Source organism: Ptychodera flava (genome assembly GCF_041260155.1).
Source record: "Ptychodera flava strain L36383 chromosome 3 unlocalized genomic scaffold, AS_Pfla_20210202 Scaffold_25__1_contigs__length_14229661_pilon, whole genome shotgun sequence".
Taxonomy (NCBI): Eukaryota; Metazoa; Hemichordata; class Enteropneusta; family Ptychoderidae; genus Ptychodera; species Ptychodera flava.
Genome location: NW_027248279.1, coordinates 5,120,465 through 5,141,394, shown reverse-complemented (window position 1 = coordinate 5,141,394; position 20,930 = coordinate 5,120,465). Strand labels below are relative to the sequence as shown.

Sequence of the window (20,930 nt, the reverse complement as noted above, 5' to 3'; positions counted from 1 at the left end):
ATCGTAAAATGTAAATATTGCAGCTGTCTAGATATCATGCATGGAATACATTGTAAACAAGAAGTCGCACACGCGCATTTCCGACGACCCCCGCGCTTTAACCATTAGTAGCAGTATCTAGATTTCTGTATTTTATTTTTATCTTAAATACCCATACTCCTCGACTATCTTTAAGTTATGATTGTCAGCAATACCTTGCGAAGAGTGGTAGTCATTATATTTGTTCTACTTTTTACTTGCAATTTGTCACTGTTGGGTTTCACGTGCGTGTCTAAATGTTTACAATAATGTACAACGGATTATATTGTATCGTACATGACGACGGACAGGGCAAAATAGCCATTGGAAAGGGTATGTTGAGGAAAATGTTTCGCTATAATTATAGACAAATGGTAACGTCAATGTTGAACTGTTCGCCTGCCAAGACATTACTTCCTGCCGTTCTGTCATTTCACTTTCTAAAAATACTATGATTGAAGCATTCTTGTGTGATAGTGTACCATTAATGTAACATTTAACTCTATGAAGGGAGATGAAGGGCTGGCTTGTGCCAATTAGGTTTATCCTTACATTCGACCATTAAAGGAATACAGTCACCTGTAATCTAAATATGCCCATTTATGGTCAAAGGGGCGTTCCTTGGTACTCAAAATGTCCATGTGAGGGCGCTATTTTTAAAAAGCGGCAACCCGCTTAAAATCTGTGATTGTTTAGATTTTCTCTTTCCATGGTAACTGTGGCAAAATTGGAACAAGTGACAGTATACTTTTTAAAAGGCATCCTATTGACATCTAGGTCCCTTCATTGTCTTAATGTGTCCATCAGTGATCGACTTGGAAATCAATAATAGCACTCTCCAAAAACGAAGAGGTACTTCTACATCCGTACCATTGGGAATTTATTAGTAGATGACGGGTTCTTCGTCGGAGTCGTACGAGGCATTGGTCATTGGCTGAACGAGAGAAAAGTTAAATTTGAGATTAACATATTGAAAAATGTGGTACGCAGTCTCAAAGAGACAGACATACGGACATACACAGACAGCTAGGCGTACCAGTATACTGGGAAACACTGCTGAAATCAAACGTGGACATTCACAGATACACCGATGACTACAGACCAAGCCAATAGACCGATATAGCCACAATAATTTGTAAAACAGGGAAGATATGCACTTGGATATAGAACTATTGACAATGACACACGCGGACAGATGAAGAGAATCAAATCACTTCGAAAAGAAATACATTTACTCATTGAACGCACGGTTATGAGTCATTATCAATGAGAAATATTCGTTGGTATAAAATATTATACTATATATATCAATGGATGTCTATATAAATGGAAATGACACATTGAAAGCAAGGATGAAAGTTTTAATATAACTAAATTGGCGTACAAATTTGAATGAAATAAATACACAGATTTGCTAATATAAATATAATGACGCGCCAGGCAGCCAAGCTACTGACAGAGCATTAGTTGCCCAAATAACAGTAAATATATCTCTTACATCCTGGTTTGTCTACATACATTTCGTAACGCTTCGCATTGTCACTATGTACAGAGATCATCCTTCGTGATCTACACTCACTGCATAAACGGAGATTGAAGTCAACGAACTTTTGTTTTATACTTCATGTACCCTTCAAAATTGAGTATTCAAATTTGTTTATTGCATAGTGCAGATTCAAACACGTAAATGTCTTCGAATGACAACTTGTCTTGAAGTAATACTATCTGAGAGAATAAACACTAGGAATTTGTCACCTGTGATGGCGCCGTTGGGTTATTTTCTTCTGTTGATTCAATCAATCTATCATCAGATTCAGTGGTCGCAGCTTCACTCAAATGACTTCTCACAATTTCTCGCTGTGTGTGAACGAGATCGAGTAGTTGGTAATAACGTCAGTCGGTTGTTTATAGGAGCCAGTACAGCACTTATTATAGTGGCTTTATTTTCGGTCGGGAGATGAGAGAGATGGAGGGGAGGAAAGAATGTCTCTCTCTCTCTCTCTCTCTCTCTCTCTCTCTCTCCTTTACTGGTCACTTTACTCTCATTCATCGTATGGTATTACAAACCACTAATACTTGTATTACTCGCGTTTTTAAGGTTAAACCACTTGAAAGAGTACACTAGTCTGTGGTACGCAATTCCTACTGGACTTTTTTCTGTGAATTGATGGAATTGCGCCACGCATAAACGCAATTGATGGTTAGTGTGATAGCAAGTCAAAACGGATTATAAGACCAGTACAAATTAATTTTACTTTTAAGATATCATTACGATCGAAAATCCATCAGTGGTGCCAAGACGTTTGAATACAGATTTTTGCACATGAGGGCGCATCAACTGTACTTGCTTATTCACATTATACGTTAGAAAAAGAACTAGTGTGAAGTTACATCACGTTTAAATTTACATCGTCGAAAACAATGTCCACCACGTTCAGGCAAAGTGACTCTCTTTCAACTTCTTTCAACTATCTACATTAGACTTGAAGTTTGTCTTTCCGAACTCAAATCATTACATAGGGTCATATTATGTGTATCATTGAAATGGGGATGAAATTACAATGACATAAATTGGTACATATATAAAAATCATCTAACCAACCTTCTGTTTGACGGCTCTCCTCCATAGCAGTATAAAGATCGCCAATAATGACAGCAACACCAATGTTGTTGAAATGCTAACTGCGCTAACGGGAACAGACGACGCCTTGGTGTCATTTGCTGGAGGTTGAACGGTTAAGAAGATATTCATGATTCTAACATACAAGATCTCGGCATTCCTCACCTACTATATCGAGGTTCAGTCGATTAAATCAGGGTCATTCTAATAACAAAAGCTGTGGGGACTTAAACTATAATGTCACGCCTGCTAATTTGCAGACATCCTAGAGAGGTTCTTTATTCACATGGAGGGTTTAAGCTCAGTAAAATTCATATACCATCATTTCATGATCAAATCACGTTATGTAGTTGATATAATGTCAAACTTACAAGGATTTAATTCTGGGTTGTAGACAGTTGTCATTAGTTGGGACGAACCAATGACATTCTCTGCTTCGCAAGCCAACGACACGTATCCGACGCCCTCTACGTCCTCAACCAGCCATACTTTACCACTTCCGGTCTGATTGCCGCCACTGATCCATGTGTACGTGATGTTATCAGGATTTGCTGATGCATGGCATTCAACTTCAACCATGTTTCCCATCCAAGACAGGACAGTGACTTCATGAACCACCGGAGCATCTGTCAAATAGAAGGAACCCAATTGGTCCAATAGAAATTGGAGTTGGACATGAGAAAGGAGGTGTATTTATGGGACCATAAATTGTCCTAAAGACAAGATTGAAATGGTTTTATTCTACGCAAATCAGACACAGATATAACAGTTAATGTGAACTTGAAGGAAAATGGTTTTTCATGAAATCCATTTTCTCTGGTTGTCCAACGAAAGGCTTCACGGGTAAATGTTTTGGATGACAGAGGTTGTGCTTGTGAACACCAAATCTGACAGTCAATGATCATGAGAAACAACCACGAACAAGACAATGATACCTGAAGGCAGACAAATACATGGCTGAGAACATATCCATTTAGGTAAATTGACATTTGTTTCAAAGTTAACATCAGAATATTCTTTACCAGAATGGTGAAAATTCCATACATTGGGTGCAAGAAGTAATATAGCAGTATACGTGAAACTTTGACGTAGGGGCAAAATTTCGATTAGCCTTACGCATTCTGGCGATACAGTTCAGTCTACTCATCTTGGTGAGCGACACAGTTTCAACTTTGAAAGGAAAAATATCCATTTCCTTAAAGGCAAGTTAGAGCAATTCAAAATAAAAGGTGTTATGATGGCAGACAATTCTGACGACAGAATGGCAACTGTTTAGGATTGAGGACAACAGGATGGTTACTGCAAATGTTCAGGAGAACTTTTTCACTTTAACTCTTAAGTTTTAAAACCTCTTAAATCCTATATTCTGGGATTTGTTGTAGGAATAGACAATCGATTGAAAATCCGGGGCACAATTTTTGAAATATTGTGCTAATATGTAGTTTCTCACTGCATCAACAGTATTTCACATTTCGCAACAAGGGATCACCTGTTGTAGATTTGTCAACATTCCACCATGACATGAGACATGTCTTATATCGTCAACAGGTGAATTGGTCAGTTTTACAAAATCTCGATAGTTTTATTGCAATGAATCTATCAGTCTGATCATAAGGTCTGTAAAGTCGCGCACTGAAATACTGCAGTAACTGATTTCCAATAAATCAGTTGCGTTGATGTCGAGACAAATTGTGAAATACAATACTACCTAATGTGAAAAAGTAACGGAATGGGAAGTCATCTACAAATTATATCACTGGCCAATTTCAGTCCTATTAGCAATAACCATGTTGGCAGTCCACGTTAAAATACTGGCAGAGTTGTAAACCTTAAAACTTGCAGCATATCTAATTAACTAGCCAATCCCTATATTCTTGATGCAGTTTTCGCAAATTAAAACATATTCATCTGTGGAAATCTCTGCTGTGGAGGAAGATAGCCATTTTGTTTCACTTGCAGTGGAACCACACTGGTACGTGGAGGTAAGGACTGACCAGACAATAATTTTGTTGGCGAGGGGGAACGATCAAGCCAAAACATTTCAAAAGTGTTTTTTTTTCAATAATCTTACGCCGTGTATAAAAACTGTTGTATAAATACATAGATTAAGCATTTCAGGGATTCTTTAAAAACTCTGTGAATGACGAATGACGTTTTCGTGTCACGTGAATTCTGCTTAGTTAAAATTGACTTTGATATTATCAGACATCAAATCTACAAAGAGGGTGTTTTTAAATATGCGTTTATTCAATCTTTAAAACAGTAGGGTTCAATCACACTGTTGGTAGTTATGGTAGGTTTAACAACAATATTGGTATTTTGGAAGACTTAACAACAATATTGGTTGTTTTAGAAAGACTTTCTACCATGAATCTCAGCCAAAAAACCAATATAAATGGATTGGTGGATGGACGGATGGACGGTTGGGGTAACTTTGCATAGTTGGCACTCTTTGGCAAAACATGAACTTTGGTGCTCTTATCATTGTAGTTCCGAATTTGACAATTCCAAGAAAATTCCAAGTTTGTGCATTATATAATGCTGAGCGGTGATTCTAAATTCCTTGTTACTGTACAGTAACACTAAATATTTGCATTGATGCTGCCGTTGTCGAAATCCAGACCAATTCGAAGTCTTCTACCAAGCTGGCGTACTAAAAACACAAGTAAATAACACTCGAAGTTTCATTCTGTTGTCTGCCAAGAACATCACTGTAAATAACTCATACTTTACGTCTTTGTATCTGAAAATGACGGTGAAAAGATACGTTATAATCGACGCATAACAATCCCTCCATACTGTACCTTAAAGATGACGTCACATAGATGACGTCACACGGATGTAACACAGAAGCCTGCAAATCACGGACATGAGTAACAGAAATTCTTTCGGTTCTACAGGTGCCGCCAACGGGTAAATTTCATCAGTTCTAAAAAAATCACCCAAAACATGTTTCGAAATCTTATATACTGATTTTACAGCATATTATTGACCTTGACCTAAAATTTAGATCTGTTTGTAACCATCCTCTCTCTAGCATATACGGAAAATATGCCCTATCACTGAATTATGATGCCAATTGCCCTCCAGTATCTATGGTCTGCTCTCCTAACTTACAGCAACAGTTCAAGCTCTCTTTACCTATTTTCCTGTACCCACTATACCAGAGTTTCCCCTAGCTCTCTGTAATAACTGAAATCTCTTCCCCGCCCACGACCGCACTTCTCCCGGCCCACTGAAATTTGCCCACCCGCTGTCGAAAAACTGCACACGAACACCTTTTTTCAAGAACAACTTCGTTGGCGGCACCTTGTTCTAGTTTTGGAGTATTTGATGGAGTGAGTTACCGTCAATGAATGAACCCGACATACAAACAAACCAGGAAATCGCTAATAACCTCCGAAAGTCAGTTATTATTCGCCTGCACAACTACTGCTGCTGCTGCTGCTGCTTCTACTACTACCACCACTACTAACATGATTGGAACTAATTTGGGATAATTGGATTTTCATATTTCTCAAAAGTGTTATGTGCCGTACAGCTGAATATTGCAATATCGCAAATTACTCATAAAAACAAGTGTGTAACACAAAAAGAAAAGCCGATTAGATTACATTTGTAGATTAAATCGACATTACTTGACCATCACATTTTCCTAAATTAGTTCCAATCGTCTTTATCATCAACAACAAATCAACCGTGTTTGTCGTCCCTCTATGTGTTTCTGCAGGAACCTTTGCCACCTTCACGGAGACAGACTCCTGAATACAGATGGCGGTGTCTCTTCTCAGTTTTCCCAAGATTCAATGCATATTCGATTCAAGGAATGACACGATAAACAGACGACCCACGACTTACCGAGGATTTCTTGTACACACATGTTGATTACGAGGCCTAGGAATGGTTAAGCTTTAAAACGCACTGCACACACTCACCTTTCATATTTGTTCATTTGAGAGTATAACGTGCAGGTTATTAAAGTTTAAAAATATCTGAAAACTTGTTTGGTGCATTCGACTTGAGAAATCGTGGGCGCCAGATTTATACCAGAATTAAAATGAAACCAAAGTGGATGAGAACTCACCCAAGACTGGGAGGCCAGCAGTTCCCCATATGCACGCTGAATGAAGAATGAGCTCAAAGTTTCTGGGTAAGCAGATATGCCATGGTTATAAAAACACTGACCATATGACGCCTTGGGGAATTTTGAAGCGGCCCTTACAAGCATTATCACAAGCTACGAACATGCAGATTTGCGCACAATCTTACAGAATAGGAAATTAAAATCAGAGATACCCACAGGCTACGATAGATGGTTTCATCTAAGTATATTAAATTCCAAGCTTTCACAATGATATTTTAATTATATACATTGCATCCATCGCGAGAGAACCTTAGAAAATTCAACTTGAAATAGACAAGATTGGACATCACTGTCATTTACAAATCTCTAAACGAACTATGAATGCGTTGTTTCTGTGGATTGGATCGGGGTACGTACCTGTAAAGATTTCTGTGAAAGCTCTTCCATCTCATCTTTTCCGTTGATGAATGTCATGAGTAAAGCACTGGGAACAGTTTTAAGTGAATGTGTGTACACTTTGTGCGTTAGATGCAAATTAGATTACTTGTCAAAAGACGCGCAGATCCCTATTACACACCCACACACGTTCAAGTACAAAATGATAATACCTGTTGATGTATTACTAAAATACATCTTGTAATCCTTGTTAAAACAATTATGCATGCTCTTTTTTCCATCAAGCATATAACACGCCCGTTACAGATCGGCAGAAGATAAAATCAGCGACCTTTCCAAGGAGTGGTCTTTCTGTTTTGTCTTGTTCATAAGAGAGAACGCTAAAAGTGTTCAACTAATGTTTCCACAAGAGTCCCTGTTGTGTCTCCGTAGCAAGTAGACGCCTTTCCTTCAGCAAATTTGTTAGAGCGCCCTCGTTGAGGACTTAACAGCTTTCAGTATAGCTATTTGCATGCGTTTTTTGTGGACGGCGGTAAGGCACTTTTATTATATAAAAGGGAGCAATTTCAGTGTCAGTGCAGTGGTAGGAATTCATTCTGTGTGCCAGTTGAAAAAGGGGAAAGTTCAGCGAGCGGGTAGTGAGTAGGATTGAGGTGCCAGTTGGTTTTGCTCATGGAATAGGCAAAATCTGGAGGCTGGTAGAGGGCGTTTGTGGTACATCATAAGTAAAGCGACGGTACGAGCAATTTGGAGATTCTGTGATATGACGGAAGATGGCAAACTTGCGCAAAGTTTTCAATAAAGTAGTGGGAGGAAATTTTGTAAAAAGTTGTACTTTCCTCCAAATTTTAATATTGTACAAAGTACGTTTGAACGATGTATTCACAATACAAACATGCATCCAGTTACAATTCATTCGCAGTATCAGATCGGCTATCCATAAACCAGAGCATAATGGATAGTTTACTGTACCTGTCATCTTTTGTCAGTCCTCCTATACGTCGCACTCAGAAATCAGTCATTACTCTCTAAGCATGCCTGATAAGTTCAAGGTTCAATTTAAGCATATTCTAATACTTACACTCTCTCAAAATCTCCTCCATCGCTACAGTTTCCCCTTCCTCATTGGCCGCTTTGCACGTGACCAGAACTCTCCCGTCCTTATCCACGTCTTCAACTTTCCATATCCGGGTATTTCCGCCCGCCTGATTGTCGCTCCTCCAGGCATACGTTATGTTGTTCGGGTTGGCCGTGGCAATGCACTCCACCTTGACAACGTGATCATCGTCCCAGGACAACACCGCGATTTCATGGATTATTGGTGGATCTGAGACCGATAAAACAACAAATGAATTAAAACTGATGGAGTTCATGCGCCAAAGACTTCACTATGTATATTTCGTTTACAGTGGACGATCCCCTGCAGCAAAGGCGATCACTTCTTCATACAAAGAAAAACAGGGACGCCATATCTTTAAATCGTACTTTCAATAACAGTGTCATGATTACAGTAGACGAATAAAAAAACACAATGACGTGTATTTGCCATCGCTTTATCTCTGTATTAATTATTGTCTCTTTCCACACGCGAATGAAAGTCGAGGAAATTGTACTTTGCTTTGGGCTACTTACAGAGGTTGTGTAATGTCTCTGTCATTGACGTAGTACCCTCGCTATTGGACGCTTCACACGTGACAGTCACCTGATCGTTTCGTTCGACGTCTTCAACAGTCCACGTCTTGGAGTCGCCGCCGATCTGACCATCGATGCTGCTCCAGGAATAAGTGATGTTGGCGGGATGTGCCATGGCAACGCATTCCACCTCTGCCATGTGATCGGTACTCCATGAATTCAGAATAATCTCCTGAATTATTGGTGCATCTATTAAATATACGTGAGCGGATTACCACTAAGTAGTAGAAGCTCATTAATCTTTATCCATTTCCCCCTAGGCTTATATCTCAGATATATAAAATATATCCGACATATTGTTATGAAAAAAAACATCAGCAACAACGGGTATATATAGTTATGTACCACTGGATTTTATACCAGTTCAGTACATCGAGCGATAGAAGGTTTATATAGTCACGAACTGGCCAAAACCAAGTATATAGTATACCCATTGCCAAGTTGAGTATTATATTGCGTTCATATCATAAAGTATATTGACATTCTGCATGAAATGTTACAAAGAAATTTTTCTCAAACTGAGACCTTCGTTAATGCTATATGTCGAATAGAGTACTGTTATCAGATGGCAGTAATTTCGCCATCAACACAGTGGTATAATGTAATTGATGGCAGATAGGCCAGACATATCTGATACATTAAATGTCTATAACTTTTTATGGTTTACTGTACACTATGATAATTTCTGTTCACTTTCAATGGCGGGATTCGCACAAAACCACGATCTCTTTTCGTTTTGTATGTCATCGACTTTTCTAGAGGATTCCATATCATCAAGGTCAAAATGACCACCAAACGTCCAATCTTTTCATCCGATCAAATACCCCAGGAGTGAGTTATTCACCAGTATGCAATAAGAAAACAAAACTGGCAATTTTACTTCAAATGATGTCAGACTGTCTTATTGATTGATATCTTCAAAACTTACATTTCTTATACAAGGTGTCAGTTTTAACTGCCATGCCAACGACGTTAGACGCCATGCATGTGACGGTCACAACGCCATCTCGATCGACGTCTTCCACTCGCCATATCCGGGTATTTCCCCCGGCTTGACCGGCACTCCTCCACGCATAAGTGATGTCATCGGGTCTGGCCGAGGCCACGCATTCCACGTCGACCACGTGGTCTTCTCCCCAGGACAACACAGCAATTTCTTGTATGACAGGGGCAGCTGGTCAAAGTTAAAATTAAAGTAAGGATTAGCCAATATTCCATCAACCCAATCCTCGCTACCGATACCAGCAACGCTGCCACCATTAACGGTTGTACAGGGTGTAGTACGACCATCGCATGATTTCATTCACATAGATACTTTGACCCTTTGATATTAGACGCCTACCATACCGTTGCCTCGTTGCAGTCGCCAATACCCAGACGCAAAGTCATACTCTGCTGTGATGACACAGATGTTGTTCAGACGAGATGTACGTGTGCCAATGCAGTATTCTGTTAATTAAGGTAGAATGCGCCTCGGGTACAGATATTCAGACTCAAACTTTTATAATTCTTTTCTGGTATACCAATTATGGGGGTTCATTAAAGCTGTTGGTGTAAGAAAACTTTTCACTTTTCAAAATTTTCAGTTTTTCGAAATTCGAAAATTTTATTTTTCTCCATAGTTAAAACAAGGATGGCGCCTATTTTTGAATTTCAAATATCGGTAAATGGTAAAATTTGCACGGTGACCCCCCGAGTTTTATTCTTGATTTTGAAAGACAATGGTTGAAAGATTTGTTGAGGAGAGTTTGAGCAAAAGTTGAAGTCTTTCACTTTCGAGGTGCATACTACCTTAAACTCTGGGTATGAACCGCTATTTGTATGTAAATAGATGTCTATACAAACCGCATGGCCAGGTTTATTACTGTACACACTAAGATAGGATTTCAAACAGCGAAGTACGAATGAGCAGTGGGTTCTTCCGTCCCCTGCCTCCCTCCACTCTATTTAATCTTCGTAACATATGTTAAGTCAGCCAAAAAGTAATATTTTTTCCTGGGATTAATATGGCAAACCAAGTGACGGCACGCGTGTTTTTACTTATTATACCTAGTATAGTAAACTCTGAGTAAATGTTTATGATTTAAGAGAAACAAACAAAAGTATCACTTTTATTGAATTGATCAACAATGATAAGGAAGAGAACAAATATTCAAAGAGAGAAGTAGTTACAAATATTGATATTGTCCTTATGTTTTTGATTTGTTACTAGTTTCATGGTCTACACAGGGAAATGTTAGCAGCTTGATAACAATCCCTGTTCATATGTAGCCACATTGATATTAATTGGTGACGTTGATTCAGTCGTCATCGATAATAATGGAGATGACACATACATGTGTGTTGCTTACTAAGTAAATACTGAGCAATTCAATGTGTTTTTCAGAGTCGAAGATGGAAATGTAACATATATTCACAACAAGAGGGTTGTATAGAGTAAATATAAAGCTGTTATGCGCTACAGCTTCCTCACGCCAAAAGCCTAGTTTTTGAACTTATGCATTTAATTTTGACTCTGTTTTTTTGGCTTTTTTACCAATATCCCGACACATTTTATTACACGACGTTATGACAAGACTGTAAATCTGAGTGATTTATACTCAGCCTAAAATCATCAAACACTCTGAAATAGAAACAGTATGATTCAAATGACAGAGTTGTTGCACTGTTGTCAGTCATCTCCAGCATCTCCACTGGACTCGTGCAAGACACAGTTTGGTGTACAACAAGCATATTACGGAATTCGTGGTTGCTTGTGGAATCACGTTGAATAAATTTCTCTGAAATGATATTAAAGAAATCAATGCGCAAACATATGTGACTATCATACGAGATTTGAAAAAAGGAGCTTGCGACAGATGTGGCGGCAAAACGAAGTATTTATTTATATATATTTCCCTATTTTGGAGCCAAACATAGAAACTAGTGTTCATAACGCGCCAAAAATACCCAGGTGTAACGGCCCTAACTACATATCGTTGCGAAAACCTGGATTAAGTGAGATTACCTATGGATATAGATGTATGGATTCTCACAATGCTTAAATTGATAAGGAAGAAAATCTCTTCAAAAGCCGACTTTTTGATTCTCGTCTCGTAAAACTTGCAATATACATGTCAGTGCGTCGCTGTAAAACTCTAAATGAAAACCTATGTCCAGTGTTAATGTTTGTCACTGCAGTTTGCCTGATAATTCGCAGTGTCGACAAGCGCACTGACGACTGTCGATATCGCAGAGTCATCAGCTAACGCTCGGATAGTATCAGATGTTTAACGCTAAAAATATGTAAGCACACTTCGTTTTGTCCAATACGAAGGTAGATGAAATGTTGTTGTTGCTACTTTAGGTTTTTAGAAGAAAGAACGAGTAGATTGGATTTGATTGTTGGTTTCTTCTGAATATTACGATACGGAGATTGAGAGAAAACTAAATTCCTATGTGGAACAGCAACGTCAATAAATCACATTACGAGAAAACTTTTTCCGCTTTCCTTGATTGACTACATCCAAACTGTAAGTCTGCAGCGTGTTCTGACATGTGCAGGGGTTTCAATAATTCCAAATCTTCAAAAGTTGCATTTTAAGGTAGAACGCACCTCGGGGACAGACATTCGGACTCTAAAACTTTTACAATTCTCTTCTAATATACCACATGTGGGGGTTCATTTTAAAGCTCTTGGTTAAAGAAAACTTTTCACTGGCTTAGTTTTTCGAAATTCGAAAAATTTTATTTTTCTCCATAGAGTTAACACAGAGATGGCGGCCATTTTGAATTTCTAATATCGGTAAATCTTGGGTAATTTGTTTCTCTAGTACCAAAATTTGCACGGTGACCCCCTATTTTCATTCTTGATTCTGAAAGAGAATGATTGAAAGATCCCTTGAGGAAAGTTAGAGCAAAAGTTTAAGTCTCTCACTTTCGAGGTGCATACTACCTTAAGAGAGTCTTAACCAGGTAAACTTATCGAAAGCATTAGCACGAGATAAGTAAACGTAAATACTAATCCAAAATTATTCGATTAGATGTGAGCATATTGCTGGAATCGACCACGACATATTACACTTCTTTATAGGCTCCGAGAAAATCACATGAAATTGCGATCTGACGGTAAACTTAAAATGATTGAGCGATAGGAATAATTTCTGGGTGATATACCTGTAGAAGTCAATAGTCGATGTAATATCACTATTTTGTATTTGGCTTTTGAGTTTGGAAAATCATGTTGATATCGTAGTAGCCAACAGAGTCGTCTATTACTCAGGGGTTCGGTCAATATCTCGTCATACTCGACTAATGTGTGTGTCCGTATTTTTACAAAAACTCGAACTCGCGCCGGCATTTAAAACAGTGATTGATCGAGTAGCCGAGCAGCACTCGTTTCGATTGTGCATTTTGTTGCTGTACGAATAAACATTTCAAATGTATTTACAATGTCCTCTGCCTGTATACTTTCATTACTGGCTTAAAGTTTTCTTTTTTGGAAGTATCCTATACTTTGTGTCCGAAACTTACACGGAACACGATGGCGACCTCTCTGAAAGACTGTACGGTATGTGAACCTTCTCTGTCGTGTGTTTTCAGTAGTGCAGTCGGATTTTTGTGGCTCGTTTACGGCTATACTCGATATAATTCACCAGTTATAAAATACTCGTTAACAGGAAATTTTGGGTATAGCGGTTCTGTCATGTTGCACTGTAGACCCGGACTGTACTCTACAGCTCCGTAGACAGCATGAAAACACGGTACAGGACAGAGAACGATGAAAGGTGTCGGTCGCAATATACAGCAACTTTCTATGCGTTGTGCAAATAACACGATTGGAACTAAATTGGGATAATTGGATTAGAGTAAATATAACGAAAGTTTGATGAAATCGAACTTTTTACAGCGTAAATTTTACAAAATGATAGAATACTGTAAAATTAAAATATTGTTTTCATCGAATAAAACAACAAAAACATGTCAATTATTGTATATCCCTTAAATCGTATTCATTTCTATAAAAAGGTGGTATTTCTGTGTAAATGTCATAAAAAAACGACACAAAATGCATAAAATGTGTCTAATTAATGACGTTGAGTCGGGGCACTTTTAAAATGTCCCTTCCTTTTTCGTCAATTTGGGGCTTAATAAACATTAATGTAGACAGGGCGCTTTTGAAATGACCCTGACTAACTATAGCTTAAATCGATCGAAAAACTTCATTTTGGTTGGGGAAAAGTAACAAATCGAGATTAAAACTAGTATTTCAGTACCAAGAAAGCATAGACAAGTTCATATATTTTCATTCAAATATAAATATTGTTCATAAGTATTGAACAAATATTGCATTAGATGGAGTCATGCAATGATTCTTACTCATAACATGAGCACAATATCGCAAATTTTGAGTAAAATTTAAAGATGGTTAGTAAATATGGTGTAATATTTAACAAATTCCTTAAATTTTTGAGAAATTTGCTAATCCAATTATCCCAATTTAGTTCCAATCGTGTTAAATGACGTTTCGAAGCGTCGTAAGTTCTGTTCGCTCAGCTATTTTATGTATAACACGATTGGAACTAAATTGGGATAATTGGATTGGCAACATTTCTCAAGAATTTTAGAAATTTGTCTAATATTACACCATAATTGCTTACCATTTTAAAATTTTATTCAAAATTTACGATGCTGTTGAAATGTTATGAGTAAGAATCACAGCATGATAGTATCTAATGCATTATTGTTCAAAACATTTGAACAATATTCATATTTTAATGAAAATATGAGAGTTTGTCTGTAGTTTCTTCATTACTGAAACACTAGTAATAATCTCAGTTTGTCATTTTTCCTCGACCATGAAGCTTTTCGATTGATTTACAGTCGGGGTCTTTTAAAATGTGCCCTGACTCAATTTAATGTTTATGAAGCCTTAAATTCACGAAAAAGTCAGGGGCATTTCAAAAGTGCCCTGACTCAAGAGTCGTTAAGTAGATAAATTTTAAGCATTTTGTCTCATTTCTTTAGTACATTTACACAAAAATGAACTTTTTTTATCAAAATGAATCCGATGAAAGAGATATGCAATAATCGTAGTGTTTTCGTTGTTTTGTTCGATGAGAACAATATTTCAAATTTTACACTATTCTATCATTTTGTAAAATTTCAGCTGTAAAATTTTCGATTTCGTTACATTTTCCTAATATTTAATCTCATCCAATTTTCCCAAATTAGTTCCAATCGTGTTGTACATGTACATACCAACTCGTACGCCTAGATGAAAGTAGTTCCGGTTGCAGTGGAAAGAAGAATTCCAATATAGGCATAGTATGTACGATAATTGAAATGCTTTCAAGAAATTGAAAAAGTTGCGAATAGTAGTGATTTTTTACTTTTGAAAAACAGTAAAGTTTCTTTCGAGTAAACAACAGTTGTTTAAAAAAAGTTTCCATAGAGATAGAGTAATAACAGATCTACAGATAACAGTAGTAAACAAAGAATAAAATGATAATGTACTCACATCTTCCATGCAAGACCTCAGTGTGTGACGTCATTCCTTCAACGTTGGAGGCGTTGCAGGTGACAGTTACAAGGTTATCTTGGTCAGTGTCTGTGAGTTGCCACGTTCTAGAGTTACCTCCCGTCTGACCATCGTCACTCTTCCAGGAGTAGACTATGTCCGATGGGTTAGCATCGGCCACACATTCAACTTCAACTTGATGGTCTTCACTCCATCCAAGAACAGCAATCTCTTCTATCTCTGGAGAGTCTTGTCAAAAATGTTTAAGAAGTGAAGGATGAGAGAGGGCGTCAGTCGAGTAGATGTATCTTTGAAATATATGAAACTATGCCTGTCTGTCTGTGTGTCTGCCTATCTGCATCTCATGCACGCGTATGTATGTATGTATGTATGTATGTATGTATGTATGTATGTATGTATGTATGTATGTATGTATGTATGTATGTATGTATGTATGTATGTATGTATGTATGTATGTATGTATGTATGTATGTATGTATGTATGTATGTATGTATGTATGTATGCATGCATGCATGCATGCATGCATGCATGCATGCATGCATGCATGCATGCATGCATGCATGCATGTATGTATGTATGTATGTATGTATGTATGTATGTATGTATGTATGTATGTATGTATGTATGTATGTAGCTAGTTAATTCGTTTACTTTTTTCATTCATTCATTCATTCGTTCGTTCGTTCTTACTAATTTCAGGCACTTTAGTGAAAACAGTATTTTTTCAGTTAGCAATTCAATTTTGCATTGTATATTTATATCCCGTTTGGCAATGTAGCACTGTAAATCTCCAAAATAATAAGCGTATCCATATATACGGATAAAAGCCTGATGTAGATTACATTAGATTGAAGAAAATGGTGCTAAAATAATGTTTGTCTTTTGCGCGTTAAGGGGTCAAAAGCCACAAGGTATGATGATGTTGCAATGCAAGGTGTGTGCAGATGTCAATTGGGATATCTCTCTGTGTTTGACAATTCATTGAAATCGAGGTGTGGCCTTAGAACTTTGCTCTATCAGTAATGAGAAGATATCGATTAGAGCGGTCATCGTGTTGACACCACTGATCCCATTTGTGATAAATTGTTCTAAATGTATCCCGCGTCTAAGCATCTCCCCTGACAACTAGGTCGAGTTTCAGAATAAGATTCAAATATAGTGATATATTCTTACATCGTCTGTGTAATGTCTCTGTCCATGACGTCATTCCAACACGGTTTGACGCCCCACACGTGATAGTCACCTGACCGTCCTGCTCAACATCCTCCACAGTCCAAAATTTGGAACCCTCCTCCTCGGTCTGTCCGTCGCTACTCTTCCAGTAGTACGTGATACTAGCTGGGTTTGCAGAGGCAAGACACTCCACCTCAACCATGTGGTCAGCGCCCCAGGAATTCACCACGATTCCTTGGATTACAGGTGCATCTTGGGAATAAAAAAAACACAATGTCTTCCTTCAATTGTGGCCTAATTTGTAACTTATTCCCTCTCTTGTTGGTTACTCCTGGTATCCGACACTAAATACTATTGTCACGGATCATTTTCCTCAAAAGTTACATTGGGCAACTCGTCATTAAATTCAAACAATTTGTAAATAGACATGGACATCGTTCACAAGGGTTGACAAAGCACAGGGTAGCTACATTTATTTACTTTTAAAATGTGATTGTTTGCGGCTGTTCATCTAAATGCACATTTTGACTGAACTATGAAAATGGTTGTCGTAGAAGCAGATAGAAAATTTATATTTATAAGCAGCATAACAGATTAATTAAAATTAATATACAACTTGATCTAACTATCTATCTATTTATTTTTCTTATACACACATACATATATAACACAAATTACTTCAGGTTGGAATTAACAATGCCAATTTAAAAGTGATTTGTAATTAATATTATTGAGTTGTACTTGATAGTACAGAATAATTTCTGTTGTTATTTATAATGTTAAGATATAATTAGACATGAACAGACAAACAGGGACATCATAAAGGCACTAAGGTAGGTAGAAATTATTGCATTGTAATACTATAATACATACGTTCCACATTCAGGATGATGCGAAAACTCTGAACTTTAAGTTCCTCGTGTTGAAACCCGCTGCACTCCAAATACTTCTGATCATCCGTTGAATTGTAAGCGTAAAGCAGCGTGCTGCCGGTGTCGTACTGACGGCTGTCTTCGTCGCTCTCTTTGCTGGACTCGTGGCTGTACTCGGTGACGTCCCTGTCGCCAATCTTCCACGACAACGTTGCCGCAGGGTTGCCACACATCGACTCACAGGTGAACACTCGCGGAATATTTTCTTTCACTGTTACAAGTTTGTCATACTCGTAACAGGTAATTACGATATGGTTTATCGGGTCTTGTGATAGAAAAGAAAAGAAAGAAGACTCGATGTCACGTGATTTCATGATGTATATATGACAACGCCGATAAACTGTATTAAGTTTCTTGATTGCATGAATTTAGCTATCATATTGTTACTATTGGATTGATAAAGATTTAACAATTATTTATAATTCTTGATGTAAGTTGCCGAGGTACTCTGAAATAGCCAACATTTTATGTGTGTGTTTTTTCAATCTATGATACTACTCTGTGACAATTCACATTTTTATTAATTCTATCGAGTGATAAAGATCGGGTCAATAGATGTCTGTTTAAAACAAAAAACAGTGTTTGAATTTCTCGTTACAGTAATTCCACTAAAATACGACAAAATAAAAAATGATCGTTCGTTTGACCGTTTAGTTTGACACTGACGTGTATTATACTCAATTATGTTTAGTATCTTCCCTGCAGAGAAGAACTGAATATTTTGAGTGAGTGACATTGAACAATGTAAATATTTAAATACATTAAAAATCGTAAGCAAAAGACGACTTGTGTCACTTCACTTTCCGTCAAAAGTATGTCTAGATTCCTATCCTTCACAAATATCGACAATTACAGATTAAATGAAACTTTTGGTAATACTTTCACCATAAAACAGACACGTTAATTTGTTCTTCTCATCAGAAACAGGAAATGTACAGGAATAACCTTGCAAGCAAAAGGATCATCGTACACTATTGGATGTCTTTGTTGGAATAGACCAGTGAATTCCAGTCTAGTCCAAAATTTAGCCATCAACGATAATAATTTGAAGAGCACGCTTTTTGATATGATTTGGGGAGCGAAGCAAAACTACACTCAAAAGAGAAACCAAAAACCATTGGGAAACATGCTTTACAGATACAGGGAATGGGGCTTTCAATAACATGGTTGCATCAGAAAACCCAATAATAGTTACTGTATTAGCATGGATTATTGCCTGTATTTTAGCTGAAGAGAGCATATACAGATGAATACAGTCAATGATCCATTTTTTGTATTCAGCAAGCCTGTATTCATGTGGATTCATGTGAATTCACGTGTATTATTCTATAATACCGGCAACTTATTAGTGTGAATTTATCTGAATTATTGGGTTTTGATGCAGTGGAAAGAGACGAAAAACATGTTATTTTGACAAAGGTATCGTAGTAATCACAACCAACGACGACATGGACTTTATCACGCGACAAAGATTGATACGATTCAAACGAAGGTATACCTTACCTAGAACGATTAGTCTAGCATGAGGGCTGGCGGGAACTTCATCTGAGTAGAGCCAACAGTCAAAATGTCCATCGTCGTCTAAAGCGGCTTTCATAACGTCCAGTTGGAAGTAATCATGTCGCGAGGAAATGCTGTATGTCGAATAGGTATCGTCAAATTTGTCTACAACCACACAGGTACCGTCTATCCCCCAGCACTCGGCAATTATCGTCCAAACTTCGCCATCACCACTTCGACCCCAAAATATCGAATGCATTCTGTTATTTCCCCATGATACCATGCACGTGAAAGAAGCTACCTCATCCGGGTGGACGTACAGCGTGTCTGTCGGTCGTATAAGGGTTGAAGTGTCTGCTACATGTATGTGCAGGGCTGAGAGAGAGAGAGAGAGAGAGAGAGAGAGAGAGAGAGAGAGAGAGAGAGAGAGAGAGAGAGAGAGAGAGAGAGAGAGAGAGAGGGAGAGGTGTGTTTTAAGTTTACAAAGCTTTCAATACTAAAAACAGCGCGATATTTTGGAGGACGGGAAGACATTTTTTCGTCATCGCGTGAGGATTCTCATTTTCTTGAAGCAACTTGAAAAAAGGTCTAATGGAAGGGCATATCCTTGAGAGTTCGCTGGTGGCAAGTGATGGCATTTGGCACGTTGTTATCGGGAGAGAGATTGGGAATATTTCCTGGCGAGAAGAGCGTTGAAGGAATCGGTCGGATGAGAAATTTTCAAAACGATAAGACGTTTATTAGGAAGAGTTATTGTTGACGCCTAAAAACTTTAATTTTGTTCAAACTTTTCTTCTTGGCTGCCCTTGACAGTGACAATGGCAGAAAGTGACGAAGATATATCAAATACATATTGTATAGACGAGTAGTGAACAGAGGCAGCGGATACACCAAAGAAACAACCCATTACAGATTGAAAAAACGAATTCAAAAGCTATAAAAGTGACTGACAGAGATATGAATGATGTTAAGAACAAATGGTTAGAACTAGATCTGAATTAGTCCTCATACATCATAACAGGCAAGCTTTGGAAAGGTAAGGTGAATGTTTACACATACCGAGTACTATCAATCATGAAAACTGACACAATGTCATGGCTGACATTCACAATCTTCACCAAAGTCATACTTCCATGACGCCCAGACTATTTCGACACAGACTGATAATATTTCACAACAGAACAAGCTGACCCAGCGGTAGTTAGATTGTCCGTAGGCCAACGAACTTCTTTGGTCAAGAATGGACTATGCCAGGCGAGCCCGAAACAACTATTATTTATCTACGTCGGTATAATTTTATTTGTACCCGAATTCTTCATTGTAATAGAGTAAAACGAAATCTTTCGTGGTCGAACAGTGCTTTTGCCTGTTCTCTGTAAGTGTAGGTTCCGAACTTAATTGGTCTTGGACAGCCTCGTTTTTGTCACCAAACTGAATAACCCACGCTGATTCAATGTTTCATATTCCCCCTACACGGACTTGTGGATGGCTTAACTGCTATTAACTATAGCTAGCAACTGTTCCACGCTGGAACAGATTTATTGAAAGGTCGTGCAAATTACTTTTAAGGTCACTTTGGGGAACAAAGGCACAAGGCCACACACAGAATTATCTACTGCTGTGAAGATCACACTGTACATAAATGATATTACGGGTATTATACTTACCCAAGAAGGCGAAGGCCGCACGGAGCACGTTCACCGTCATCTCGGCATCGCACCGGCGCCGTTACTCGTGTCGTCAAGTGAAGTGGGAGACGGGAATAGCCACTACGTCCGGGTTCATATTGACAGTAACGCGTGCGCAGAAGTATGTCTAACCATAATTGACAAAGTCGTGTTGTTGCATTCTTAGGTTCCCATGGTCAAAGTCCCACAATTCTGTGTCATGAAATGCCATAAATGTTATGCAAATAGTCACCGCTCATTTGATATCAGCTGTACGTTTTCAAAGTTTCCATGGTCTACAGCTCCTTCAAGCTGTGTCAAGGACAA

General features: G+C 38.0%; 1 protein-coding gene across 1 annotated transcript; it reads right to left on the bottom strand.

The window, feature by feature from the left end:
- Positions 1–390: 390 nt before the first annotated feature.
- LOC139125269 (cell adhesion molecule CEACAM5-like) lies at positions 391–20,736 on the bottom strand. The gene is made up of 12 exons (XM_070691359.1): positions 20,604–20,736; positions 18,940–19,311; positions 17,378–17,701; positions 16,505–16,756; positions 15,310–15,558; positions 9,739–9,984; positions 8,751–8,999; positions 8,200–8,445; positions 3,010–3,264; positions 2,621–2,739; positions 1,774–1,875; positions 391–952 (listed from the first exon to the last, which is right to left on the bottom strand). The coding sequence occupies exons 1-12, from the start codon at positions 20,641–20,643 to the stop codon at positions 902–904; spliced, it is 2,505 nt and encodes an 834-aa protein (XP_070547460.1). The 5' UTR covers positions 20,644–20,736; the 3' UTR covers positions 391–901.
- Between the last annotated feature and the right edge of the window lie 194 nt (positions 20,737–20,930).